At 44.1% G+C, this 26,200-nt stretch overlaps 1 protein-coding gene and 1 long non-coding RNA gene across 2 annotated transcripts; one reads left to right on the plus strand and one right to left on the minus strand.

The window, feature by feature from the left end:
* The first annotated feature begins 675 nt into the window (after nucleotides 1-675).
* CNN3 (calponin 3) lies at nucleotides 676-24,448 on the plus strand. The gene is made up of 7 exons (XM_030496302.1): nucleotides 676-974; nucleotides 18,777-18,898; nucleotides 19,330-19,396; nucleotides 20,681-20,818; nucleotides 21,813-21,929; nucleotides 22,665-22,811; nucleotides 23,334-24,448. Exons 1-7 carry the CDS (start codon nucleotides 918-920, stop codon nucleotides 23,679-23,681), a joined length of 996 nt encoding a protein of 331 aa, XP_030352162.1. The 5' UTR covers nucleotides 676-917; the 3' UTR covers nucleotides 23,682-24,448.
* On the minus strand, nucleotides 14,279-20,027 carry LOC115612257. The gene is made up of 2 exons (XR_003992918.2): nucleotides 18,921-20,027; nucleotides 14,279-14,525 (listed from the first exon to the last, which is right to left on the minus strand). It is a non-coding gene; the product is annotated as an uncharacterized LOC115612257 (long non-coding RNA).
* Nucleotides 24,449-26,200: the final 1,752 nt, after the last annotated feature.

Here is a 26,200-nt window from a genome sequence, read left to right on the forward strand (position 1 = left end):
CCCAGCTCCTCCGAGCAGCGGATCAGTTGCTGGTTATTATTTTCAAATCTGTTCAGATTTAACTGTGTTTGAAAGGTTGCTTTGTATGCCCAGGGCTACAGTAACATGCAAGGAAACAGAGCGTTGTGTTTTGGGTCAGAACTCAACGAACCAAGTGTTGGATCCGCTCTAGCTTCCCGTGCCGCAGCCAGGAACGGGCTGGATCCGGTGTGATCCCGCCGGTATATCAAAGCTGAACTTCCCCGTTTCAGTTTGAACCCATCACCCCTCGTCCTATCGCTCCGGTCCCCGCTGCAGAGTCCCTCCCCAGCACCAACACCTCATACAGGCCCCACGCTTCGCAGGCAGGCCGGGACTCCGCACCTCGGCCCCGCCATGGTTCATTAGCGCCGTAATTAAACGCAGCGGGGTGACCTGCCCCAGACCGCGCCGGGGCCGCCTCTCACGGGGAGCCGCGCTACAACGTGGCGCAGAGCAACGATGCGCTCGGAGCGAGCCCACGGTCCCGCTCCCCCTCCGCGGCCTTTCCTCCCCGTTCCACGCCATCTCCCACCCAAAGTTCTAACGTAAACTTCTAACGGCGCTGAGAGAGACCGCTCAAACAAGCGCGACAGGGCCCGAGGACCCTTCCCGCTGCCTGCGCTGGGGACCGGGACCGGGACCGCGGCCGGGGCCGCCCCCCCCCGCCCGGTGCCGGCGGATTCCTGCCCGCTGACGTGCCCCCGCCTCTCTCCGGACCCCGCTCGCGGGCGGGGCGGGGTGGGGCGGGGCGGGGCTCGCGCGGGGATTGGCGCGCGGGCCCGGTCCGTGAGGGAGGGACTAGAACTTTCGGCGGCCGCGGGCGGACTCTCGCCTCAGCCCCGGAGCCGCCAGCGCCCCGCGACCAGCGCCCCCCCGGCAGCGGCGACACCGCCGACATGACCCACTTCAACAAGGGGCCTTCCTACGGGCTCTCTGCAGAGGTCAAGAACAAGGTACGGGGCGGCGGCGGCGGTGGTGGTGCGGGGCTCCACCGGGGCTTTGTCTGCACCGCACCGCGATGCGGAGCTTCGCTGCTTTCGGCTCCTGGCCGGGTCTCCGCCCGCCCGGGCGGCACGGGGAGGGCGATCCGGCACCGGGCGGGGGGGACTCTCGAGGTGTCAGCGCCGCCATTCGCGCCTCGTCCCGCACCTGCCCGCGGGGGCAGCCCCGGTCCGGGCCGTCGTAAGCGGCTCCGCGGGCTCCGGGCGCTCCGCTCCCGCTGGGGCCGCGCAGGGCAGAGCGGAGCGGGGCGGGTGAGCGGAGCGGCGCGTCCCGGCCCCCCGCGCGGCGCATTCCAGCCGCATGACATCATGGGCACGGCGGCGCGCACAGGCCACGCATTGTCTGCCCGCCCCGCCCCGAGCGGGCACACAAAGGCGACCGCGGGGCCCCGGCCCGGCCCGGCCCTTCCCGCGCCGGGTTTGTCCCGGGCGCAGCTCGGGTTAGAACGGGCCGAACCCGGCAGGAACCGAGCGTTTGCGGCCGGAGGGGTGCGCGCCTTAGGGAGGCACAGACGGGTTCGAGTTGGACGGGACCTTAAAGCTCATCCAGTTCCACCCCCTGCCACGGGCAGGGACACCTTCCACTAGAGCAGGTTGCTCCAAGCCCCTGTGTCCAACCTGGCCTTGAACACTGCCAGGGATGGGGCAGCCACAGCTTCTCTGGGCACCCTGTGCCAGCGCCTCAGCGCCCTCACAGGGAAGAGCTTCTGCCTTAGATCTAACCTGAACTTCCCCTGTTTCAGTCTGAACCCATCACCCCTTGTCTTATCGCTCCAGTCCCTGATGCAGAGTCCCTCTCCAGTATCCTTGTAGCCCCCTTCAGACACTGGAAGCTGCTCTGAGGTCTCCACGCAGCTTCTCTTCTCCAGGCTGAAGAGCCCCAATGTTCTCAGCCTGTCTCCATACAGGAGGTGCTCCAGCCCCCTTTTGTGCATTGTTCTACTGAGCTGCTCTGATTTTCCTCAGGTTGTGTGGAACAGACCGTGCTGTTAGTGTCCTGTTACACAGACTGTTACCTTGCAGTGAACAAATACCTGGCAAGAGGAAAAACCTTTGCAATACAAATTGCACTGGTAGACAAGTAGGGATAACTTGGTGCTCTGTGTCTTTATTCTCAGGTTTAAACTCTAAATGTGGCATTTAATAACTGGTTATTTCACACACATGTCTGGTTTCAGGCTTCAGCAAATCCCCAAATCCTGTTTTACTTGTGGCTAAGTAGAAGGGGAGGAGGGAGAAAAGTAGTTCACTTCAAACACTGTAATTTATGCAGAAAGTCTTAAGTTAGTACGTTGGAAACTTTCCAGAATAGATTTTCCTTTTCCCCTTATTGGCTTCCTCAGGATGGCTGTGGGGTTCTGCTCCAAAATTTGGTGACATCATGGAACAAATGTCTTCCAAAGCAGTTCCTTCCAACATCTAAATTTGGTGATTTATCTGCACCGTCACAATGTAAACGACAGACAGCAAAACAGATGTTGGGTATTATTGCCTGTGAATTAGGAAGAAAATACACGCTCTTCTACTTTAAAAAACATGGACAGAATCATGTAGGCTTAACAGTGATCCCTTCTGTGGGGACAAGATGGGAGAAGTTCTTTATTCTCTCTTTTGGTTTCTTATTGTCATCACCTTCCTTAGGGCCTCCTGAGAGGAACTGTTCCCAGCCCGTGCATTAACAGAGGGTTTCAAACTGGTGTCTTACACGTCTTTATGCAAAGGGCCTTCTGCTTGGCAGTGCTGGGTGTCTGCTGCTTCACTGACCTTCTCTGCTTGCTTCAAAGCAAACGCTGCAGAGGGATGGATGTGGCGTGGCAGAAGGAGTTTACTTGTGTGCAGGCTCATACAGTCCTTGGAAGCGTCAGTGCAGCAGAGCCATGACAAAACTATTCAGACGCACCAGAGACAAATGAACTCGTCTCCTTTAAGAAAAAGCCCAAAACCAAACCAAACCAGGCAAAGAAACAAAACCAATCAACAATAAAACCAGCTTTGAACTTTGAGAATGTGGCTCCTACTGTAAGATAGCAAACTTCAAAGCAGTTATGTTATAAATAGATATATTGCATACCTCCTATCTCGTGCCTTGCATGGGTCCGTGTAGGTATGTTTCTGTTTCTCTGTATAATTGAGGATCAGAGAATAATGTCTGTAAAGATCACAAATTCCTTTCTCCAGATCCTTCCATCTTGTAAATATTTGAAGAACATCATCTGGTTTCCAACTCTGGGTGGATCATTTTTGTTACTGATCTTAATCACCCTTTCTAAAGCACTTTGTGCAAACTATTCGGTTAGGTTCGGTTTTGGTTTTAACGTGCTGGTAGTGTGATGTTTGTAGGTAGCTGTGGCACTTCCCTGCTGGAATGCTGGGGAATGTTAGATACCCTTGTCCGAAACGTGCAGCGCTAATCCCCAAGCAGTGTTTTTGCTGCAGCAGACAGACGCGTTGGTAGCTATGCTGCCTGACAGCCCAGCTGTGCTGGAGAGGAAAGTCTCTTCGGTTTGGTTCTTTATTTCCTCATTTGGCATTGTGTTAGTGTTCAGAGAGACCTTTTGTTTGCGATGGTATTTGAATAGATGAACATAACATGTCCTGATGATGCTTTAGCAGAATTTAGTTTAATTGATGTTCAAGATTACGTTTCTAAGCCTAAAAATCTTTCTTTCGTTTAGTGTTCAGGGCTTTTTGTTCTTTTCAGTGTTGTTTTGAGGCTCCACCTCCTCTTGTTTTGCTTCTTACCTTAGTTCACACCGAGAAGGTGGCTGGTCTGGTCTGGATTTCTTTTCCTTGTTCCTGCAAAGAAGGGATGACATTTGTGTGCTGGTTCCCAGCTGCAAGGAAACTTGTCTGCATGAGAAACATGTAGGTAGTCAAACTGGTGTAATCCCTTTGAAGCTGATTCCCTGTTTACTTGAGATCACAGAAGATAATTTGATCCAAAACAAATATTCTGTGAGGAGCCCTTGAAGCTGATGGAAATGGATAGTTTCTTCTGCAGGCAATAAATCATTTTCTCCATAAGTAATGGGAGAGTTTCTGCAGTGCATGAGGTTAGTGCAGTTTGAGATGGCGATTCAGTTAGCTAAAGCTGCGGGCTAGTGTTCTCTTTGTCCCCGATTTACAACTGAGGTGGGTAAGAAACGAGCAGAAGCTTTTGCTTCCTTGTCTTGCTGCATAAGGTGTGGAGCAAAGCAAAATGCCAGCAGGAGAAGGAGAGGTTCCAGTTCATTCAGCTGCTTCCTGGTGACTCCACCCTTCCCATGGAAATGGTGTTTGTGTGGGGCAGGCATTTATCTTCTCCCTCTTACATTTGATACGCTGCCAGTTTCATCTCCGTGTGAAAGGAAGGATGGGCAGAAAGACTTTGCACAGCATTTGGCTGTGTCCTGACTCAGGTCTCTGACCTTCCTGCCAAGCCGTGTCTCTGTCAGGAAGCTGGCACTGGTCACTACCATTTCCCTAACGTTCTAAAGACCACAGGGTACCTGTGGTGAGTGAAGTCTGTCCCTGATGCTGCTGCCCTGAGGGGCCATGCACTGGCAATATGGAGAAGGAAAGGAAACACGTTCTAAACTGGAGGCTGGTTGACAAATGAAGCGTGTAAACAAAACCTCTCCTGTTTTGCAAGTGTGCAGCAGCACTTCCTGCTTTCCTTCTCAAGGGCAAATACCCACTAATGAAAAAGAATTGGAATCTGTGGTGAATAACGCTCACCGCGTGTGATCACTGTGTTCCTCCTGAAACTGCTGAGGAGACAGTTCTGGCTCTGTGTCCCACTTGCTGCAGGCCAAACAAAGAGATTTAATTGCTTTGTCCAGAAATTACTGTCGTGAATATTTTAACTGGGAACCAGATTTGAATCATTAACTTTCAGGTTTTTAAATGAGTGATTTAATAGCGAGTTTTGGCTGCTTGTAGCTGGACAGTTGGGCCCTCTCCTTCCTCTTGCTCACCCCTCCTTTCAAAACAGTAGTAATACTCTTTTTCCTTCTTAAAATGTAACTGTTCCCCATATATATTTGTTTAACACTTCCGTGCTTCCTGTAGATTATTTTCCTTTAGCAAGCCTTTAGGTCTGCTTACTAAATTTTATGAACCTGAGGTAAGAATGTTTGCTTCTGATCAAGCGAATTGCTATTAACGCTGTCTGAATTGATGTAGTAAAAATGGAGCCTGTATTTGGTAAAGGCAATGAAAACTTAGGCTTTCAGAGCACAAGTGGGTATCTTCTGTGACAGTAACTGACAGCAGAGAACCTCTGCATTCCCATTCTCTTGCACATAGATGTCTGTATAGCTTTTAAAGAAGGAATAGCTTTGATTTACAAGTTTTGACTTAAATCCAGGAGTTTAGTTTAAAATAAACTCAGCCTGCGTGACCTTTTCCATGATACAAATCCTCAGTTTGTTGCAAGGAGAATAAATTAACAATCTAACATTTTAGTGTGGTCACAAGTATTGTAATAGAAACACATACACTGAAACTTCACAGAGGGAATTCCAGAGGGAATGGCAGAAGGATTTCACAAGATCGAGCATTGAACTTGAGTTTGCTCCAATTCATGGTGTGTGATAGTTGATCATAGCTCTTGAAGTTAACATTTACTAGCTAAGTATCAGTTTCAGTGTTTTAAGTGTAACACACAGAGATGAATTAAGTCCTGAGTGAAAACTTCTGCTATAGGTTTAGTCAAGAAGTCTATCAACTGGACGCACAGAATGCATTCAGCATAAGAGAACAGTACTTAACGGTAAAATTTTGATAACTGAGTTCTGTCCAAAACCCATAAATGACAGGGGAATAATTCCACAGCCTTACTTACAGTCAGTGAATGTTTGGCACGATAACTACATGCATCACTTAGAACACATTAGCGATAGAAACAATGAGAACTTGGGGGATTGTGTCAGTCTTAAGATGCTTTGTTTTGATTTCACATGTATCAGCAATCAAATGACTGGAATTCTTCCAGCTCACTTACAACATCCCTCTGGTTACTTCATTCTACCTTGATGGACAACACTAAGCTTCAGTAACTTGGGTTCAACACCACTTGGTCCTGCCATGCTTCCCTCCACTTCCAAACCAGGCAGTGCTCCTCAGAATGTGTTTGCCACCTGAACTGCTGAAACAGGAGTTCAGCCTTTTGACGGAGCTTCTGCAGGGGATTTTTGTTGCTGTTTTTCAAAGAAATAAACCACTGGCTTAATAAAGCTGTCGTACCCTGTTCATTTGTATTCTTCTAGTGTAAGATCCGTATGTGAAGAGTTCTTACGTTGATTGAGAAGTGGTGTTCATTCAGTTGCCCCAATCAATAGCTTCATGTTGTAATTAGATTTTTATTTAAAGCAGGAAGGTATTCCAGCAGTGGAGAATCTTAACTGCAGAGTCTCCATTCATCTTCAGCCTTTACTGCCTACCTCAGTGTGTCTGCTCCATCTATCTCCATATGTCTAATCCGTTTCCCTCTTTCAGTGTCAGTGTCTCAGGACAGATCAGCTTTCTTGAGCATGTATGAAGTATAAATTCCCAAATCTGTGGCTGCTTCAATAGAAGTATCAATACTAAAGCAGTAACAAGTAGCTCTACTAACATAGGTACAAACTGATGGTGATGAAATCTTTGTAGCGTTGAGTGGATGGTCCACATATATGATAAATCTCTTCTTATGATAAGCAGGAGCAAGTAACTTGCCATGGAAGCATTTCCTTTGCCAGCAACATGGTTATTAACACCCCTGCCATCTGCTTGAAGCCTCCTCTGTCTGTCAGCCAAGCACTGCCCATTCTGCACACTTGCCCAAGCCCATGGACAAGGGGACTTGCCTTCGGGAGCCCACTGGATAGATGTACCCTGTATCAGTTTCACTGGTGGGTAGTCCCCAAGTGGGTGAGATGAAACAAACCTGTGCAAGCGGCTGCCCTGGTGGCATCTGGCACTTGTAGCTGTAACCGCTCACACAGGAGGTAATGTCTTTTTTGCACTGGTTTAAATCCCCAGTGAACCTTCACATGTCATTGCCAAGTTAACAGTTGTCTTTAGAGTCCTCGCATGTCTCAAGACTGTCCCTTGCGGCAGTGCGCAGCTGCCCTTGGACTGCGAGCCATGTATCACAGCCCCGCGCTAAGCCCCGTGTAAGGGGTGTCATTCCCAGTTCTGGCTCCTGGCTCACACTGTTCCTCTGGGAGGCAGGTGATGAATGGCATGGCACAGCAGGGATTAGCTCCCACTGCCTCGTGAACATCAAAGCAGAGGTGGAGCACGAGACAAGTCTGCTACTGTGCGTGCACGAGGGCAGCACAAACTGCCGGTGCTGCCGCCACCAAAAGTGAATTGAGAGTGAGTGAAGAGCGAGGATGTTTGCTGTAAACTTTTGTGATGTTTAACCTTAGGAAGCACACTGTGTCTGCGCTTTCAAATGTCACAGAATCCCAGACTGGTTTGGGTTGGAAGGGACCTTAAAGCTCATCCAGTTCCAACCCCTGCCACAGGCAGGGACACCTTCCACTAGAGCAGGTTGCTCCAAGCCCGTGTCCAACCTGGCCTTGAACACTGCCAGGGATGGGGCAGCCACAGCTTCTCTGGGCACCCTGTGCCAGCGCCTCAGCACCCTCACAGGGAAGAGCTTCTGACTTAGATCTAACCTGAACTTCCCCTGGTTCAGTTTGAACCCATCACCCCTTGTCCTATCACTACAGTCCCTGATGAAGAGTCCCTCTCCAGCATCCTTGTAAACCCTTCAGATACAAGCACTTCCTGTGAATCTGTTACTGTATTACAGTGACCTTGTTTCTGGTGGATTAATAAACTTTTAGTAAAACTTTTACTGGTGATAGAAAACTAGAAAACTCACTGAGGTTGACATTTAAGGCTGTGGGATAAATATCAGGTCTTTTGCATCCTTTACATGCAAGCTCACAGTGTACCTGCTATGGCCAGAACACCTCTGGAGAAAGCACATAGTCTGTCAGTCATGACTATTAAATGGCATTAGTAGGCTCAGAAAAGAACAAGTTTAATTTGCATTACAGTAATGCTTGTTTCAAATGTACAAATGAAGGTGCTTTTTGTATTGTTTCGGAGTTAGACTTAGTTTACAATTTAGAGAAAAATACCTATTATATCCTGACTGCTGAGTCAATATCCTTAAAAGAGAGCTGGATGCAGGATTTGCCGATAATGGCAAGTCACTGGTAGTTTTTTCTCTTCTCACATCAGCTTTTTTTGCAAGATCATTATTTTGGAGGCTTTTTCTTGCTGAATAAAATTTGCTTTGGAGAATGAAAGATAAAAACTTCTTTGTACTCTGAGTTGTAGCTTCTGTAACTACGTAACACCATATGCACTGTGCATCTGACACATCCTTTTAAGGCAAACTTTGTAGAGATTCCCATCCCCTATGGAACTGTACAGGAAAGGCCTTCAGTGAAAATGGGCTCGAGGCCAGGACACGTAGGGCAATTTGAAACAGATTTTTTCTAAGTGAGATCATGTGAAAATCCTTCTTTTTCCTTTAAGAAGGACTCTTTGGCTTAAAAATGTTTAGAATCAGATGCTTACAGAAAGCAGCTATTAAGTCGTATAGCTGGGTTCAGCAGCAAATGCTTTCTCTTGGGTAAATAGTTTTGGTTTTGCAGTAATGCCTCAGACTAACTTACGTTGTTTCCATTTAGTAGGATTGAATTATAGAGTTTTCTCGCAAACAGTTTTGTCTTTCTTCAGGTGGGTGGTTCTATGTTTGGTTTTGGTTTGTTTTTTCTCTTTAAAACCAAACAAAACCCTCTCAACAACCCCTTTTTTTTCTTCCCCTCTCCCCCCCCTTAACCCAGTGCATAAGGAGTATCTACTTAACCTAGTTTAGTAGATACTAGGAGGGGAGACATAATTAAACTTCTTGTTGCTTACATAAAACCATCTTTTACCTGAAGCAGATACAGTTCTGGACACATGAATTACAAAGGTCTGAAGGTGTTGGTCACGCTGGAGGAGCTGGCACTGAGAGAAGACCATTACAGCGAGGCATGAAGTGCTGCTGTCACAGCTACGCTCCAGTGCCCTGCTGGGACTCTGGCCAAGCTGCCTTACCCAGTCCCAAGTGTGCTTGAAGCCTTGGGAGCCTGAACTTGCTCCAGTCACTGATCCTGGAGACTGGACTTTAACCATTCCGTGCCTTTGCTGCTTCCTTTCCAAGCCTTGACCTGGTCTTCTGGGTCTAAACAGGATTTTTCTTAGGGACTTTATTTAGGCAGACATCCTTTTGGATTACAGAGTAATCCTTAAGAGGTGTGATGAAGTGAAACTGTATGTGGCTTGTGCATACCCTGCAGGACTTGAATGCCAAGTCTTTTTCCTAAATTTGGACAAAAAGTATTTCTGCAGCTTCTTGCTGTTCTGAAATGCTTTCATGAAGGTGGGATATGATCTGTTGCAAACCCTAGCTGGCTGAATTGTAGCTGGATTCTAAACAAGTCTTTCTACCCTGCTTTGCATGGGCAGGAAGAGTAAAACTGCATGATACTACTTTAAAACCTTATTTTGCTTTCCTGTTGGCCAAGCTCTCCTGTTATATTGCTTTCCTGTCGATATTTCCACTGATACAGCCTCTTATTTATAGACAGAGGGCATCATCTTGGTATATTTGTTAGGTTTACTTAGGTTTTGCTTGAATAAGAGTAACTTAATTGAAAAGTATTTTTCTCTTGTCCCTAATCAATTGTCTGAATGCTAGAAGCCTTCCCAGCAAAAGATAAGCGTAACAGACATGCATTTGGGAAGGGATTCGGTTATCATCAAATGTTCATGGTGAAAGCCAGCTCTTACCTTGCTGCCAACGTTGGCCTCTCCAGAACATTTCCTATGTTGAGCATGGACAGAGCACGAGTTGGAGCTTAGGTCAGAACACACCAAGTGGAAGAACACACTGGAACAGGACCTGCAGAGCAGCTCCTGATGAGATTCCCACACACCTGACCAGCCTGAGCTGCCACTGATTTCATTAACTGCATAACACTGTGTGGGATCAATTGAAGTCACCTGAAAGTCAATTCAGTGTTAAGTCAGCAAAGCATATGTAGTTCAGACACATTTCTAGTGTTCTAAGACTAAATGTTCTTTGCTTATTTTTGCTGACATCATTGTCCTCATCATGCTCCAAAGAAGTAAAAAGCACAAGTAAGTTTCTAAGAAGATAAAGACTATTGCCTTTCTGCCATGGTCTGTCTTGATAGCATCCGTTATCAGTAATTAAGTGATAGTATAAAAATGTGATATGGAAAGATACATTCTGTTGGAAAGAATCTAGGAGGTTGTAATAAAAACCAAACCAAACGGTAAGATTAAACATCAGAGGTAAAGAACTGGTCTTTGAATGCATGGAAAAGAATTGGAACAAAACATAATAACAAAGTTGAAGTTCAGTCATGGCACCTGAGTATTTTGTTCTACAGAATAATAACGGAACCTTAAACAACTGAGGATTGGGACCTCTCTCACGTGTCACTTGCCATTCAGCACTGCCCACCCATACTGCTGCCTGTGTATTTCAAACCTGCAGTGAATTCAGGTATGCGCAGTGCTGAGACTAAAACTTACCTCCTGGTAGGCTGAGCTTTGGGTGCAGTGTGTATCTGCACCTCTGCCTCACCCCCTAGCTGAAAGAACAGCCAACTGTTGTTTGTGCTCGTGCTTTATTGCTGAAAAACGTTGGTTTAGAAGCTCTTACAGCGTGTTTAATCAGAACCTTTTCCTTAGAGTTGGACTGGCTTTCCTACTTCAACAGTAGTGCTTGCTTTTGTACTGATTATAAACTTGAGTATAGCAGGCTTAGGGCTTGATTTTACATAAGCTACATTTTCATTAATAACAGTTGAGCTAAAAGTTCATCTAATCATAAAATAAATGCATATGTCCAGCTGTCTGCTCTGCAGATTTGATGATCTGTATAGAACTGCCTATAGGAGCTCTGTAAACTTCAAATACTCTGTCTTACTTTTCTTAGACTTTCCTCAGTGATCTTCTCCATCTCAACAGTAAAGATGGATATTAGACCAAAATGAAGTAAATGTTTTCTAGTGTGTTTATGGTCTTTGCCTTTTTTTTTTTTCATATCACAGTAATTATAGATCATATTCTTTTTACAACTCTCTGTGATTAAAGCACAACTTGCCTGGGTGGCCATATCCAACATATTTTGGGATGTTTCCTGGAATATAATCAACATTGTGCGTCATCTCCTGAACTTGAGCTGGTCAGAAACACCCCTGGGAAGGGAGGTGTAAGGTGGAGAGCAGGGCACAGCAGAGCAGGTTGTTATGGTTCATTCTCTGTGCTGAATTCATTCTTCCCATTCTTTTGGTGGTGGTAAAGCAGAACAACAGTGTGATGCAGCCGACAGGCAAGATCTTCTAAAGCTTAGGCTCCATCTAACTTCTGTGAGAAGTGTGTGTGAGTTACTAATTAGCCACTTGCTGCTTTGGTTTTGGTAAGCGGAAAGTGTTTGAAGAGAAGAAATAAAAGTGTGGAGAGAGACTCAGACTAAAGCAGTCATATTTTTGGGGTCCTGTATGAAGGTGAAGTTGGAAGACTCATCAACACCATAGGGCCTTGGGGAAGGACCACAGAGTTCCAGTACAGTTTACTTATAACATATTTTAAAAGCTTTTCTACAGGGGAGAAAAATAAGTAAATGTGAAGTAATCTGTAATTCCCTGGATTGCTGCAGTAGCAATAAATTAGGAAAACACTCACAGTAAGACACAGTGATCACTGATGTTACTGTTTGTTTGCAGTCTCCATCTAGTCTTTGATAACTACCAGAGTTACGTTAGAAGTCATCTCAGGAGATGCTTCTTGGGTTACTACTAGGAAAACTAGATTGGTTTCAGGTTTGCTGTTCATGCAACAGATGGGGTTGGATCAACAGTGTCTTAGCTGAGGAGAAACTGCACATTCCAGTGCTTTTTCAAATGCAAACAGCGTTTGAAAGGATTTCAAATAACAGGGAGTGAATATTACTGAAACCATGTTTTGCAAAGAAACTGTTCAGCAATATGCAGACTAGAGTGCAAAGGGACTCACTATCAAGAAGTATAATGTATGGTGGCAGGACCAGAAGGTGCTACAGTTGAAAGTGAAAGCTGATGACTAAGGAGAATTGGAGTTAGAAGCCAGAAAACTGTGACTGTGATAAGAAATGATAAGAACAAGTAATGTGAGAAAAACCGAGAACAGATTCGAAGGGGCCGGAGTGTTGCAGTAGTTGAGCTGCAGAGAATGAGGGAAGCAGCACTCAGTCCAAGGGCGGGTGTGCAAGCTGTTAGTGCTCTCTGAGGGAGCGATGGTAGCGTTTGCTTCTTCACTAGTTTGGAAGCTGTCACACAATCCTATCGGACAGCCAGGGAGTAGAACACTTGGTTCTTCCAGCCTGCTGATCTGGCAGCAACCGCCGTGCATGACTACAGGTATCTTACTTGTAAAACAGTTTCTTACTTGGAAACTTTGGGGTATCGCTGTTCTTACTTCACAGAGTTGAAACTGGTACCCATGGGAAGCATGCCAGGGATTTTGGATCAGTGTGTATCCATCCCTCCTTTAAAGGTTGTAGCCTAAGTTTTGATTTACGGAGAAAACAGATGATGGCAAGTTACCAATTGTGCTACACGTAACTAAAAAATACTCCTGAATATTGAGCAAAATGGATACAGCTGTAAAACCTGTGCTAAGTATCACAGTGGGATATAGTGAGATCTTTCAATGTTAGTGTTAACAATGGGTGTTCTCTGCCTTTATAGAATGGTTAGGGTTGGAAAGGAGCTTAAGATCATCTAGTTCCATCTAGGTTCTATACAACAGCCCATAATGACAAGAAAAAATACATGTTCAAATCCCAGGACATAACTTAATGGTGGCTTTCAGTTTTTGAAGTACTTTGTCCCTTTGATTTTCATCTGGATTTTTACATTCCCTTTACCTTTGGGTTTCTCTGGCACAAATATGCCTCCTCTGACATTTGCTTGGTCAACATGCATGAAATGAAGAGGGAATTTTAATTGTCCTTCTGAAGAAAGGTCATTGGGTTGGTAATTGTGTTCTAGAACAGCAGGCGGTGAACGGGATGGGGAACTCAGGTGCCAAGAGCTGGAATTCTGGGTAATAATTTGGGACTGGCTGTATAATCTGCCTCATTCCCACGTCTGAGGAACAAGGGCTTCCACAAGCTCCTGCCTTGATAGCAGAAGATCTTTCATCTTTACTCATGCCACTATAAAGCCTTAAAAAAGGGGAGGAGAAAGACCTCATTGCACACTCTTGCCAAGCAAGCAATAAAGAAGTATCAGTGTTGGTATCATCTTTGGCCTCTGCAAGACAAATCACTCCTGAGGGTAGTACTTATTTCAGTGCAAACAACATTTGTAGTTACCGCTGAACCCATAAAAATTCAGTTTCACTCAGTTCTGAATTAATGAACACTGAAAAGTTGACAAAGGAACAAATTGCTGCTTAAAATTTAAACTGTGCACCTTTAGGTCTTAAGAGCTGGAGTTTTCCCTTCTTTTCATTTGCTTTCAGTAGTTGAAAGCACCTAAATATGTAGAAGTAAAATGAACATTACACCCCCTGGCTCGACACGGATTAAATTCACTATGATCTGAATATGCTCCCATACTTACTAGAAACCCAGTAAGCTTTCTCAGTCTTTTTTGACCGCAAAGTTAGTTCTTTTGTGTCACTGTGAGCACGGACATGGGCCACATCAAATTTCTCCCTGTGGAGAATATTAACATCGAAAACTTAGCCTTTTATTTCTTTTTCTGTTCACTTTGGTGAAAAAGTACATGTGTAACCTCCTCATATACCATCTAGGAGTAAAGCCCTGGTTATTCCTCTCGCTGTCCATGTCCCTGTACTTACTTACCTTGGAAACAGCAACATAGAAGCCACTGTGCTGCACTTTTTCCCTGTCTATAAGCCTTAGGTTTCGTTGACAAACGCTGTTCCTATGGTAGAGTTGTTCACTCCCGTTGACAAGCACATGCTTTTATTGTTAAACCTTTTGTTAAAACTTGTTAGTCCCAGTGACTTGTAAAAAGCTGTGCAGCGTGCTTCAGTTCTTTCTTGAGATGCTGTTACAGGATTTTTCCAGAGTAGCAGCAATACAGACAGCTGAACTCTTAAACTGGAGATTTGGCATATACATAGCCCTTAGTGGATAGTGTGTACTGAGTAATTTGGAAAAGATTAGCATGAAAGGACAATTGAAAGTCCATATGATATCATTTATGGTGTGAAATACTGGTTAACATCATCACTCAAACTTAACATTCTACAGGCACGCTGAGTAACTTCAAGGGACACAGACAGATAATTGCAGTTGGCCAGCATAACTTCATTTCTGTCCAGGAATCCATATACTTGATAAAAACAGTGGTGATTGCTGTTCTTGTGCTGCAGATGGAGGGAGGGTTTTTACACTGTAAGAGGTCCCAAACAGGAAAGTTCTACCTGAACAGAACAAGTTGGGAGAATCGGGTGTGAGGTTGCCAGAGGAATCAAGTTTAACCCAACGATTCCAGCCTGAGGCAGACATTGTCATAAATGGATGTGTATCAGCTTGTAATAGCAAGCAGCACCTACTTGTTTCCTCCCACAACCTGAGGTCACCAGGTTGTGACCACTTATATAAACTATAGTTTCCTTTCAGATATGTTTTTAACACTTAAATTTACATCTCTGAAGCGTCAGCAAGCAGAGCAGCACTTACAACTTCGTGTATCTTTCAAGATCTGTCAGAACAAAGTAAAGAAATTCACAGTTGGCTTCCTGCTGTCTGGTTTTAAACTTTTATAACATCTTTATATCCATGGCTACTATTGAATCTTTTCTATAGTGTTCTGAAACACTGTATTTTTTCTTATTGGCAGGGATGATGTAGACTTTGAATGAAGCCGCTTTCATCTTTAGTCAACAATGTTTTCTTTTGCAGTGGAGTTGGAACATTTAAGTATCTTCCATGACAGTTTGGTGCTTAAAAAGGATCAGATCTTGGCATATTGATTAGTAGTGATGGAAAAAGCCTAAGTTGTTTTAGTTTATAGCAAAACTTTCAGCTTTCTCTCATAGCTAGTGCCCCTTCCATTTGATAGCAATCAAAGGAAAACTGGAACCACTCCGATAGACACGTGGAAAATCTGAAGTATTCACTAGCAGCTTTACGTAACTTCTGCTTGTGCCACTGGGAGTAAAAGAGCCAAGAAGCCAGAGTAAGCATAATGCCTGGCTTCTGGTAGTACCTGACCTGTCCCTCTCCCTGTTTAACCCCTTCTTGTCACATGTTTAAATCCAAACCCTAAAGTTTCCATGTCTCTAGCTTTTCAAAGCGTGGTTTTCAAAGAGACTACCACCACTCCTCACTGTTTGTAACCTAGCTTCCCCCCAGTTCAAAAACCAGGACAAAATTTGCACCAGATTTAAGTCAAACAGTACAGAAGTGAAGGCAGTTCTGAAAACCAGCACATTGAATAGTAATGCTTTTAGTGGCAATAAGACAAGTTTCCGCACATCTATAAGCATTTTTTGTTTCCTATCTCTAGATAAGCACTGTAGTGATAGCCCAAGACAAGTAAACCCTCTTGAAAACCTCCAGATTTGAACACATGGTGAAGTACTCCAACATCAAGTAAATATTTTTCAGAAGGGATAAAATTCCATCTGATGCTTCTACGTTCCCCAGGCAATGGGGGCAGCAATTGAATATGCAGCTCAGTTGTAATCTCACATGTAGAATGCACTTAGTAGTAAATGAGGGAAATTTTTGACATTTTCTTTCATTTATATGCTTGCCAAGAAAGATTAAACCAGCCACACTTGCACAACTCTTTAGGGTTCTCACTCTTGCTGGCTTCCGTATTTACCCTTCTTTTAACATGGGGAGGGAGGTGATTGATCTTTAAATGAGTCTCTTGGTGACGTGATGACAGACCTGATTTTCTCTTCTTCTAACCAAAAAAAAAGTGATTACCAGTACTTAAAGTTGTAAAAAAGTAAGTTGTAGAAAAGCAATTCCAGGTGTAGGATGGCTCAGCTGTGACTGAGCACTGTCTTTAAACTACACCAGACCAGAAACTGCCTGAATTTCCAGAAAGCACAACATACATTACACTTCTAACTAACTTAGGAATTGTGGAAGAGATTAGTTTAACCCCCTTCCCTGTACCCACCTGCATGTTGGAATAGCAGTTTCAATGTAATATGAACTGTCAACATACAAATGACCAGCCCAAATCATCTTCTGTCTTCTAACTGGAATATAAGAGCATACCAAGCTCTGGCCTTTCTACAAATCCTCTTTCTTCTTTTGAACTGGTGTACAGAGATATATTACCTACTGTGTGTCTTGTCTGTACACCCAGCTTAAGATTTTGTGGGTAAGGTCTCTGTAGGTTCTCTAATGTGTAAGAAGAGTGTGGTGCTCTGGTTCAGTCTGACAGGGGTGTTTTGGGATCTTTCTCTTTTGCACAGACACTTTCTTCTGCAAACTAAAAACTGACTCAGTTATGGCCAAGACTGCTGCTCTGCTGTAACTTCGAACTAGCTCATCAGGTTCTGCCAGATGTTACTGGGGAGACAAACTAAGGCTGTGATCACATAAGGATAGCCATGAAAAGTAGTTTGTAAACTAATCACCAGGTTAACAAAGAGAAAGATAACCAGCTTCCTCATACACCGTTTTTAAGATGTTAACCTTTGTGGTAGCCCCTCAGTAAAGGGACTGCCCACCCTTTACTGTCATCACCATCACTATAAATGAAGAATGTGGTTGTGCTGCTTCTGGTGCTAAACTTAAGGAAGGTGCAAGAGGAGTATCTGTCAGCCAAGAGGCAGAAGTGGCTTCCTCTGCAAAGCTGTGAACTTCAGCTAGCTTTTGTACTGCTTCTCATCTTGGCTGGCTAATATCCAAAAGGTGTAACTGGGAGGAAAGAGAGAAGAAAAGAACAAAAACCCTAGGCAGAAGTACCTGAGCTTTCTTCCTTTTTTCCTTCAGTGAGAAAAGGGGTATCCTGATTATTTTAGACCAGCTTTGGTCTAAGCTCTGAGGTACTTGTCATCTTGTGCAGAATACTGCACAACATCTTTACCTTAACCAAGATCTGAGTAAGGGAATGGGTTAGTCCATTATCCTGATCTGTAACTAAGGCACCACAGCACCGCTATTACAAATAGTCTAAGGAAAATAAGTATTACTTAGGCAAGTTTTTGAAGTAAAGCCAGAGATACAGGAATTTTCCATTCCCCTTAGCAGAAAAATAGAGAACAGAATACTGTAATTTTTTTGTTTGGTCAGTTTGGAGTTGGGGATTACTAACGCGAGCCAAAATGTAGCAATTGTCTCTATCCAAGCCATTCAGAATGGTTGGAATTATAATCTCCTGCAGTATAAATAGCTGCTAATATCTGCCCTTTCTGGGCTTAAGTCTACGACTGTATGTAAAAAGTCTGAAATGTACATTTTTATCTGAATGTGAGCAGCTTTACATGAGTTTCTGGATAGGAATTTGTAAGCACCCGATGGGAGCTGAGCTGATTTTCCATTAGTTACAAATTCTGTGCTTGCCTGTCAGGTTTTGCCTGTCTGATGAAGCTGGAAAAGTGTTGCCAAGCTCCGCACTAGAGGAGGTTATTTATGGCATAAAATCTCGGGTTCGGATAACTTGTTTTGTTTGCAGAAAAGGTAGCAATGCTTTCAGTGGTATAATTCTTCTGCTCCAACTTGCCAATAGTGAAAAGCATTGCAAAAATAACAGGTTTAGGCTGAAGGAAGCTTGAGCTGCTTTTCAGTGTCTGCAGAGGAGGGGAACAAGGGCAGAGAGCGGAGCACGGACCCCATTAGCTGCTAGCATTGAGCTTTGCTGGTTTTAAGCATTCCATTCACATGGATTGATTTCTAGTGACTGACACATTGAGTAGTGCAGTCTGAACATCTGGAAAAGGAGTTTTTAGGTCATCTTGCTAACAGCTCTGGGCCTCTGTTTGGTGCCTTTAACTTCACAGGCCATTGCAGGGTTTCTCTCTTCTCAATTAAGACATGAGATCACAGTTTATTCCATCAGAGTCTTCCAGCAAGGCCAAAGAAAAGAGAAATAGCAGGCATACCAAAGGTGAAGCTTCAAAAAGCCACACACAAACCCCCCAGAATCCTCAGCAAGATAACTCTGAATGTTGTAGCAACAAGGGGAAAACTTACTCGGTCATCTCCATTAATCATAATCTAGCTAAAAAGGCAAGAAACCCCATGATAATCTTCAGATGAAGAACTTCACATCTATTATATAAAAGTTCCTTGTAGAAATCTCCATGTGAGCAGCAGTACTGCTGGCATGGAAGTTCAGAGTTCTTGTGGTCCTAAGACACTATTTCACTGCTTTACTTCATGCCGAACTACAGCTTGGGGAGACTTCATCATTTCTCTGCTGCTGTCAGAAGACTTCCCCAGTTCCAGCAATTCTTACAGGAGGAAGAACTGGGAAGTGCTTCAAAGCGCCATTGGCAAATACACGTTTAGTAAAGCCACAAACATTATAGTAAAAGGGATCTAAGACTTACAGCTGTACTCTGGTATTTAAAATACAGTTTCAAATCCAGCAGTATAAGTACTGGATAAACGCTGGAGCATTTCTCATACTCCCTGGAATGGAGGGATGCAGGAGAGTTGCAGTTTTCTCTTGTGAAGTAACTTTACAACTGCTTGTGTTACAGATTGCCCTGAAGTATGACCCCCAGATAGAAGATGATCTGCGGAACTGGATAGAAGAGGTGACAGGGCTGAGCATTGGTGCAAACTTTCAACTGGGATTAAAAGATGGCATCATCTTATGCGAGTAAGCATCACAGTAACCTTACCTTTAGCAGTTTTCCACTTTTGAGAAACTAAGAAGGGGCTTTCTGAAGACTCCCCTTCAAACACATCAACAACAGTCAAAGATAGCTGACGGTAGGGTGGGAGACAGCTGTGGATAAATGAAAACTTAAATCTCCTTTCTATTTCAGCAAAGATCTCTAAGTATTCCTAAATTTAACAGTGAAGGTCTTTCTATAATAATCAAATGGCACACCAAAATTCTTATGGTCTGTTAGACTTGTTAGAGCTGAGATCTGAGCTAGGCACTCTGTATAAACCAAGAAATTAACCATTTTGATGAAACTAATGCAACTAATAAAGCATGAGTGAAAATATTACATGATGCCTGCAACAGATGGTATAAAGATGAGATTTACTGTTTAAGCATTTCCCTTTTTTTCACCTCCCCAGGCTTATAAATAAGCTGCAGCCAGGATCAGTGAAGAAAATTAATCAATCAAAACTAAATTGGCACCAGGTAAACCAAAAAAACCCCCCAAAACTACACCTCTAACCCCTCCAACCCCCAAACAGTTCTTTTGCTCTGTATTTACAAATTTGCTGTGAATATGGTACGCCTTCAATCTTAATAGCACTGAGTTTTGTATGATACATACACAACAGCTGAGGACACTGCACACATGAACAGCATTTAACAGAAAGCAACTACAGCTGAGCTGGCTCCCAAATGGCAGTTAAGTGTATATTTAATAGTAGTGTAGCTACTCTTAGGTGTGTAGTAGCCACTAGGTGAAATTTCAGATGGAAGAAAAATGTAGAGCCCTATAGCAAAGCCTTTTTCCAAGTTTAAAACACACACACCTCCCCCAAAAAAAACCGAAACAAAAAAACCACCAAAACACCTGTTAAATATTGAATTAAATCCCAACTGGGAGGGAAGGTCTCAGAAGAAATGGTTGTGTAACAGCAAACAATGTGGTGCAAACTACAGAATGTATTTTATCTCAGTGTAAACAGATCTGATTTCTTCTGAGTGCTCTACCCAGCACTTCCCCCCAGCCCAGGGATTATCAAAGGCAACGTGCATTTAGAACAAGCAATGAGAGGGTTGCTGGGTAGAGCTGACTGCCTTTACTGCTGCTGGCACTGGCTTGATGCTGCTCTGTCAGCCTCTTGGTTTTATTGGCATTGAACACTTCTAAATATGGTGAATTCCCTATTTTTTTAACAAGTTTTACTACCTCTTAAGGCTTGAAAAGGACAGGTGGGATTCAGTCCTTAGTCCTTGTACGCCATATATATTCCTTTCTAGTTTCTATGGTGCACAGTGCTAAAAAGTGCTAATAAACCCCAAAAGCTTAGTTGTAGGTGTTCCAAGAGGTGAGCGAGATAATACCTTCCAACCAAGTGAAACGTTCTTACTATCCACATAGTTATGTTTTTGTTTTGCTCAGAATTATCACTTGCTGAAGTCAGATAGCATGTCAGATTTTCCAGTTTCAAGCAAGTTTTCCATTAGGATTTCTCTTGGAAGGGACGCAGTTGAGGCTGTTTTGTCTAACAAAGTATATGCTACTCATTAGAGTAGGCTAGATAAAGGCTCAGATTGATTTCTGAAGTCAGTATTAAAACAAGACTTCCCACCAGTCACTCTTAACCACACCAACTGTTCTGTCCAGTCTGCACAAGGCAAAGAACTTGTGTAAAACAAGCAAAACAAACCAACACCAGAAAGCTTTAGAATTACTTAGTTTCTGAATTGAAACACTGAGTAGAAAACTGGCTTTATGTTTCTGTTCAGCTGGAGAACATTGGGAATTTTATCAAAGCCATCCAAGTCTACGGCATGAAGCCACATGATATTTTTGAAGCAAATGATCTTTTTGAAAATGGAAATATGACTCAAGTACAGACTACTCTGGTGGCACTAGCAGGTTTGGTAAGTATTTGTACCCAAGGAATTGCCACAAATCCACATGCCAGTCCAGATGCACCCTTACCATACGTGTAAATACGAAAAGCCGCATGCAGCCTGTCAGGAGGGGCTAGATCATAGAGTGGGTTGGGAGGGACCTTAAAGCTCATCCAGTTCCAACCCCCTGCCATGGGCAGGGACACCTTCCAATAGAGCAGGTTGCTCCAAGCCCCTGTGTCCAACCTGGCCTTGAACACTGCCAGGGATGGGGCAGCCACAGCTTCTCTGGGCACCCTGTGCCAGCGCCTCAGCACCCTCACAGGGAAGAGCTTCTGCCTCAGAGCTCATCTCAATCTCCCCTCTGGCAAGTTAAAGCCATTCCCCTTGTCCTGTCCCTCCAGGCCCTTGTCCAAAGCCCCTCTCCAGGTTTCCTGGAGCCCCTTTAGGCACTGGAGCTGCTCTAAGGTCTCCCCTTCAGGAGCCTTCTCTTCTCCAGGCTGCCCCAGCCCAGCTCTCTCAGCCTGGCTCCAGAGCAGAGCTGCTCCAGCCCTCGCAGCATCTCTCTGGCCTCCTCTGGACTTGCCCTAACACATCCTCTGGGCTAAAACAATACTCGAGGTGGGGTAGATAGATAGTACTGTGAGTGTGAGGTACCGCAGAGGTTGCACCTGAGGGCTGTGTCCTACAGCACACCTCCAGGGAAGGCTTGGAGTTCAGGTAGGATTCTTGACTGCACATGGTCTTGCTCTGGAGCTGCGTGTGCATACACAGAAGTGGGAAGGCTCACAGGAGAACACTAATCCCTGCAGAATATCCTTCTGACAAGATACTTGGGTAGCTTTGGAGTGCCACTGTCAAACAGCACAGGGACTGCTGTCTCACCCCTGACAACAGAGAGTTTCTCATTAGACATTATCCTGCTTGTGGCATCAGTTGAGAGCCCAGGGTCAGGGCTGTAGAGCCTGACAGAACATACACTCTACACACTGAATACTCTATTCTCCCTCTCCCTAAACAGGCAAAAACTAAAGGTTTTCATACTACAATTGATATTGGTGTCAAATATGCAGAGAAACAAGCACGAAGTTTTGATGCAGGAAAACTAAAAGCTGGTCAGAGTGTCATTGGCCTGCAGGTAAGTTTCAAATTCCAGTTTGCAAGTTAATCTGTTACAGCTGAGAACAACTTTCTTGCTTTGATTAACTGAGCTATTAGTTATGCCAAAGCAGCTGCAGAATCACAGTATATTCTTATCATGGAAGGAGGTGTGAGCATTTAGTTCTTGTGAGCCGGTGATTGGCTTTATAAGCTCAGGTGACTTCCTGGAAGGTTTTTCTGTTGGTTTTAAATCTGCAGTAAGAGTGATAAGGAGGAAGGGGACTGCTAATATTAGCAGTGTCTTCTCGGTCCTCTGAAGTGGTATTAAAGTAGGATTCTTTGGCTAGCTAAAGCTCCTTATATGGTAGAAACTTTTTCCTCTCCTCTTCCCTTAATAGTTATAAAACCCAAAATAACTAGCATAAAATCTTAAAATGCCTGTGGTAGAGAAGTTGTGGCAGTGGAATTGAATCACCACTGTCCAAGGGCAAAGTTAATGATTGCATTTTGATGCATACGTCCATTCTAATCGCAGTGCAGTTGGGCAAATGCCAGTCACTGAAATGCCCTGGGATGAGAGTTGCCTTTGGTTATGCTTTTGAAGCTCGGTATGGAGAAAGGGTGATTTATTACAGGTAGTGGTCAAGCTACCAGAGGAAAGCGTGCACTGTAATTGCTTCTTCCCTCAGCCATCAGTTACCAGCCAGATTTGTTTCCTTAGACTGTGCTTGCTGTACAAATAAAAATCCACCTCTTCCTTCCCCTGCTAAAGATGGGCACCAACAAGTGTGCCAGCCAGGCAGGCATGACTGCTTATGGAACTAGAAGACACCTCTATGACCCAAAAATGCAAACTGATAAGCCCTTTGACCAGACAACAATTAGCCTACAGATGGGCACTAACAAAGGAGCCAGTCAGGTAAGCAGGGCCGTGTGCCACGCTTGTAGAGCGGATACAACACTCGACCTGGGAGGGCCCGGTGGGATGGGAGGGTTTGTGGTTGTGTGCAGTAGCAGAGTCTAACTGGCAGCAGCGAGAGGGAACAGTTCAGCTGTGCTTGTATGCAGTAACTGAAGAACTTGAATTTCTTATCACTAACAAGTGTGTTCTGCGCTAAGTACCTTGAAGCGTAAAACCGACCTGGTGCTGCTAGAATTCCCATCTGGCTGTTACACCAGAAGAAAACAGTAACTTCATCTCAAGTACTAAGTAGATGGAGGCAAAAAAGAAACTGCTTCCTGGGCGCTACCCCAACCCAAACACTTAGTATGCTCTTTCCCAAAGGGAAAATGAACTGGAGCTTTCTGCAGTGACTTTATCCTGTGACTTACGTATGAGTGAACACTAGTGCTTCCAGTAAGGTGAACTAGTTGTAATCAGCAATGTAGTAATTGCACCTCTTGACCTTCTGACTGAACCTCTCCAACCCTGTTTTATTAGGCTGGTATGCTGGCGCCAGGTACCAGGAGAGACATCTACGATCAGAAGCACATATTGCAACCTGTGGATAATGCAACTATTTCATTACAAATGGGTACCAACAAAGTGGCTTCACAGAAGGGAATGAGTGTGTATGGGCTTGGACGGCAAGTGTATGACCCCAAGTACTGTGCTGCACCAACAGAGCCTGTCATTCATAACGGCAGCCAAGGAACAGGAACGAACGGGTCGGAAATCAGCGATAGCGATTATCAGGCAGAATACCCAGATGACTACCACGGAGAGTACCAAGATGACTATCAAAGAGATTACCATGGTCAGTACAGCGACCAGGGCATTGATTATTAGCTTGGCATCAGAAGTTCAGTATTAGTCCATTATTTTATTCAGTAAGAACGAAACTAGCCTTGTGGAATTGTTACCTGTCTTTCCTACACACTATACTTAATGTACCTGAAGAAATACTGCCTTACATACATTCCTTTTTCCTTTCTCTGCCCTTTCCCTGTCTAGTTGCCTTTAGTGCTGTAACAGTTATAGGCTACAGCATAAAACAGTAACTGCATATGAAGTAAAAGGAATACTGTGAAAGGGGGAGTGCTCTTGTACAGCCAGGTTGTCTAATAAGGAGCTATGCATTTACACAATCTCTACTCGAGCAGGTATTTACGTACCGCATTAAGCCTTCGTTTGACATATTTACAGCTTTTCTGTTTTCCAGATGAGAGAAAAGAATTTCATGCTTAGAGTTAAATGTGGTCTTTGCCAATTAAATCTAAGACATCACATTAGTGATTTTAATATCATTACTATGTTTCTTAGGTATTATTTGCTAATGGTAAGTCCTGCATTAGACATAAGCGTGCATTTGTGGTTGTGTATTCATTCCATTATCAACACTGACCAAACTTAGAAACAGTTGTCTTACTAAAAAGGGAGCTTGTACAAAGTCTTGAGCCAACAAAAGTCCCATGATTGATGGTGCACTTACCTTTTATTGTGCCATAATATATCCATGTAGAAATGCTTTTTCTTCCTTGAACTGTATTTATTGCCACACTTCTCAAACTGATCCCAGTGTATTTTTATAAATAAATATTTTTTTCTTAAAGGTATGTAGAAGATCCTGTCTCGTTTGTTAATGCTGCTGCTCTTAAAGATTAGATGCCACAGCAATTATTCCCAAATCAGCATCACCTTTGCCTGTGTGAAGGCTAATGTAGAACTGCTGTCTGTCACAGTTTGGGTTCTTTCTTCTCCACAGGATTTAATGTAACAGCCTTGTAAAATCCCCTGGGAGTGAGTGACAGTGACTCCACAGGAAAGGAATGTAGCTCCTTTCCAGCTGAGTTCACTTCTCCTCTACGGACCAGAGATCCTTCACTGCTCACTAAACCCCTGCCTTTTTCTCAGGGCAAATGAGGAGCTGCACACAGTTAATGCTGCCCCTGATTCAGCCTGTAGCCTTCACACCATGACCTGGGGAGAACTCAAACCGCTCTTGCCTTAGAGTATGTAAAGAGATGTCCCAATCTTTGTGCCTGCAGCTCTGCAGTCAGAGTTCTTTAGTTACCGATAGCAGAGCTTTGTTCCTAAACGGAAGACGCTTCTTCCTCACTGCGGAGTGCAGACAGGCTGTGCTAACCTGAGCTGGGTTTAACAGGAGTGTGGGACGCTGTTCCTGATCCTAACTTCTGTAAAACAGTTGAAGGTGTTTTAAAAGTAGGTACGGGTTAAATTTACATTCACATATAAAATGTTTTATACTTTCAAGTTCCAGACTCGAGAAGGATTCTTCCCTCAAGACTAGAAGTTGTTTGTGCTTTGTTCCATCAGTTTCTGTTATCTTTGGGTGTGACGTGGTGACCTGACTTTCAACTGACCTATGTGTTTAATAAGTCTTAAGCTTATTTATTTCACATAATTTAAATTGGAAAGGACTTCTAGAGGTCACCGGTCCAAGCCCTGCATTTGAGGCAAGAGAATTACTGCCAGGATGCCTGTTCAGACCTGCTCCTCCTGAATTATACCATTTCCCCCCTTTCAAAAAGCAGTACTTGGGTGAAAGTAGAGTCTCTTTTGAAAGCTTGATTCATGCCCTCCTGAATCTAAAACTTACACTTTAAACCACTTGCACCCATTTGTTACGTATGTACTTGTGTACAAAATTTGATGAAAAGGTACATATTCAGAACACTTCTCTATGTAACTCTCAAAACATACTGTCACAGCTGTAATTTCTGGACTATGGGTTGTACAGCATTGCTTAAATGAAACACACTCAAATGCAGCTTAATTGGGGTTTTGCAGTACCTTTCTTCTTTAAAAAGCAACTTAAATCCCAATTGCCAGAGACTTCCTGAGTCAAGGGCCAAAACACACACTGCAAGTATCAAATACAAACAGGAAAATAACCCCAGCAATGTGTAATAAGAACTGATTTCACTTCCAAGCAAACCTACTATGCTCTGTAAACTGGTAAACAGGATTTATATATTGTAGAGACACTACTACTTGGAACCAGTCTTACTGGGACCTATGGCAGAGGAGTATTGCTGCGCTGGGAGCACCATATGTGCACACTTCCCTGCAGTTAGAGAGCTACTGCTTGTTCAGCACGACTGTCAGTTCTCACAGCACCCGCAAGCCAAGTGCCAGACATACCCAAGGGTAGAGCTTTAAATAATGAGTGAGTGAGTCACAGCCAGTAGATGATCAGCTTTACCTGCCAGGCAGAAGGTAATTAACCTACTTCCTTCCCTTTTCATCATCTATCCCATATTCCTCGGCTTCTTTAAGTAAGTGGCTCATATTAAAGTAGACCCAAGTTAATTAAGTGAAGAATAAAAAGTAAGTATTTGTTAGCA

Source organism: Strigops habroptila, chromosome 8 (assembly GCF_004027225.2).
Source record: "Strigops habroptila isolate Jane chromosome 8, bStrHab1.2.pri, whole genome shotgun sequence".
In the NCBI taxonomy this organism is placed as follows: domain Eukaryota; kingdom Metazoa; phylum Chordata; class Aves; order Psittaciformes; family Psittacidae; genus Strigops; species Strigops habroptila.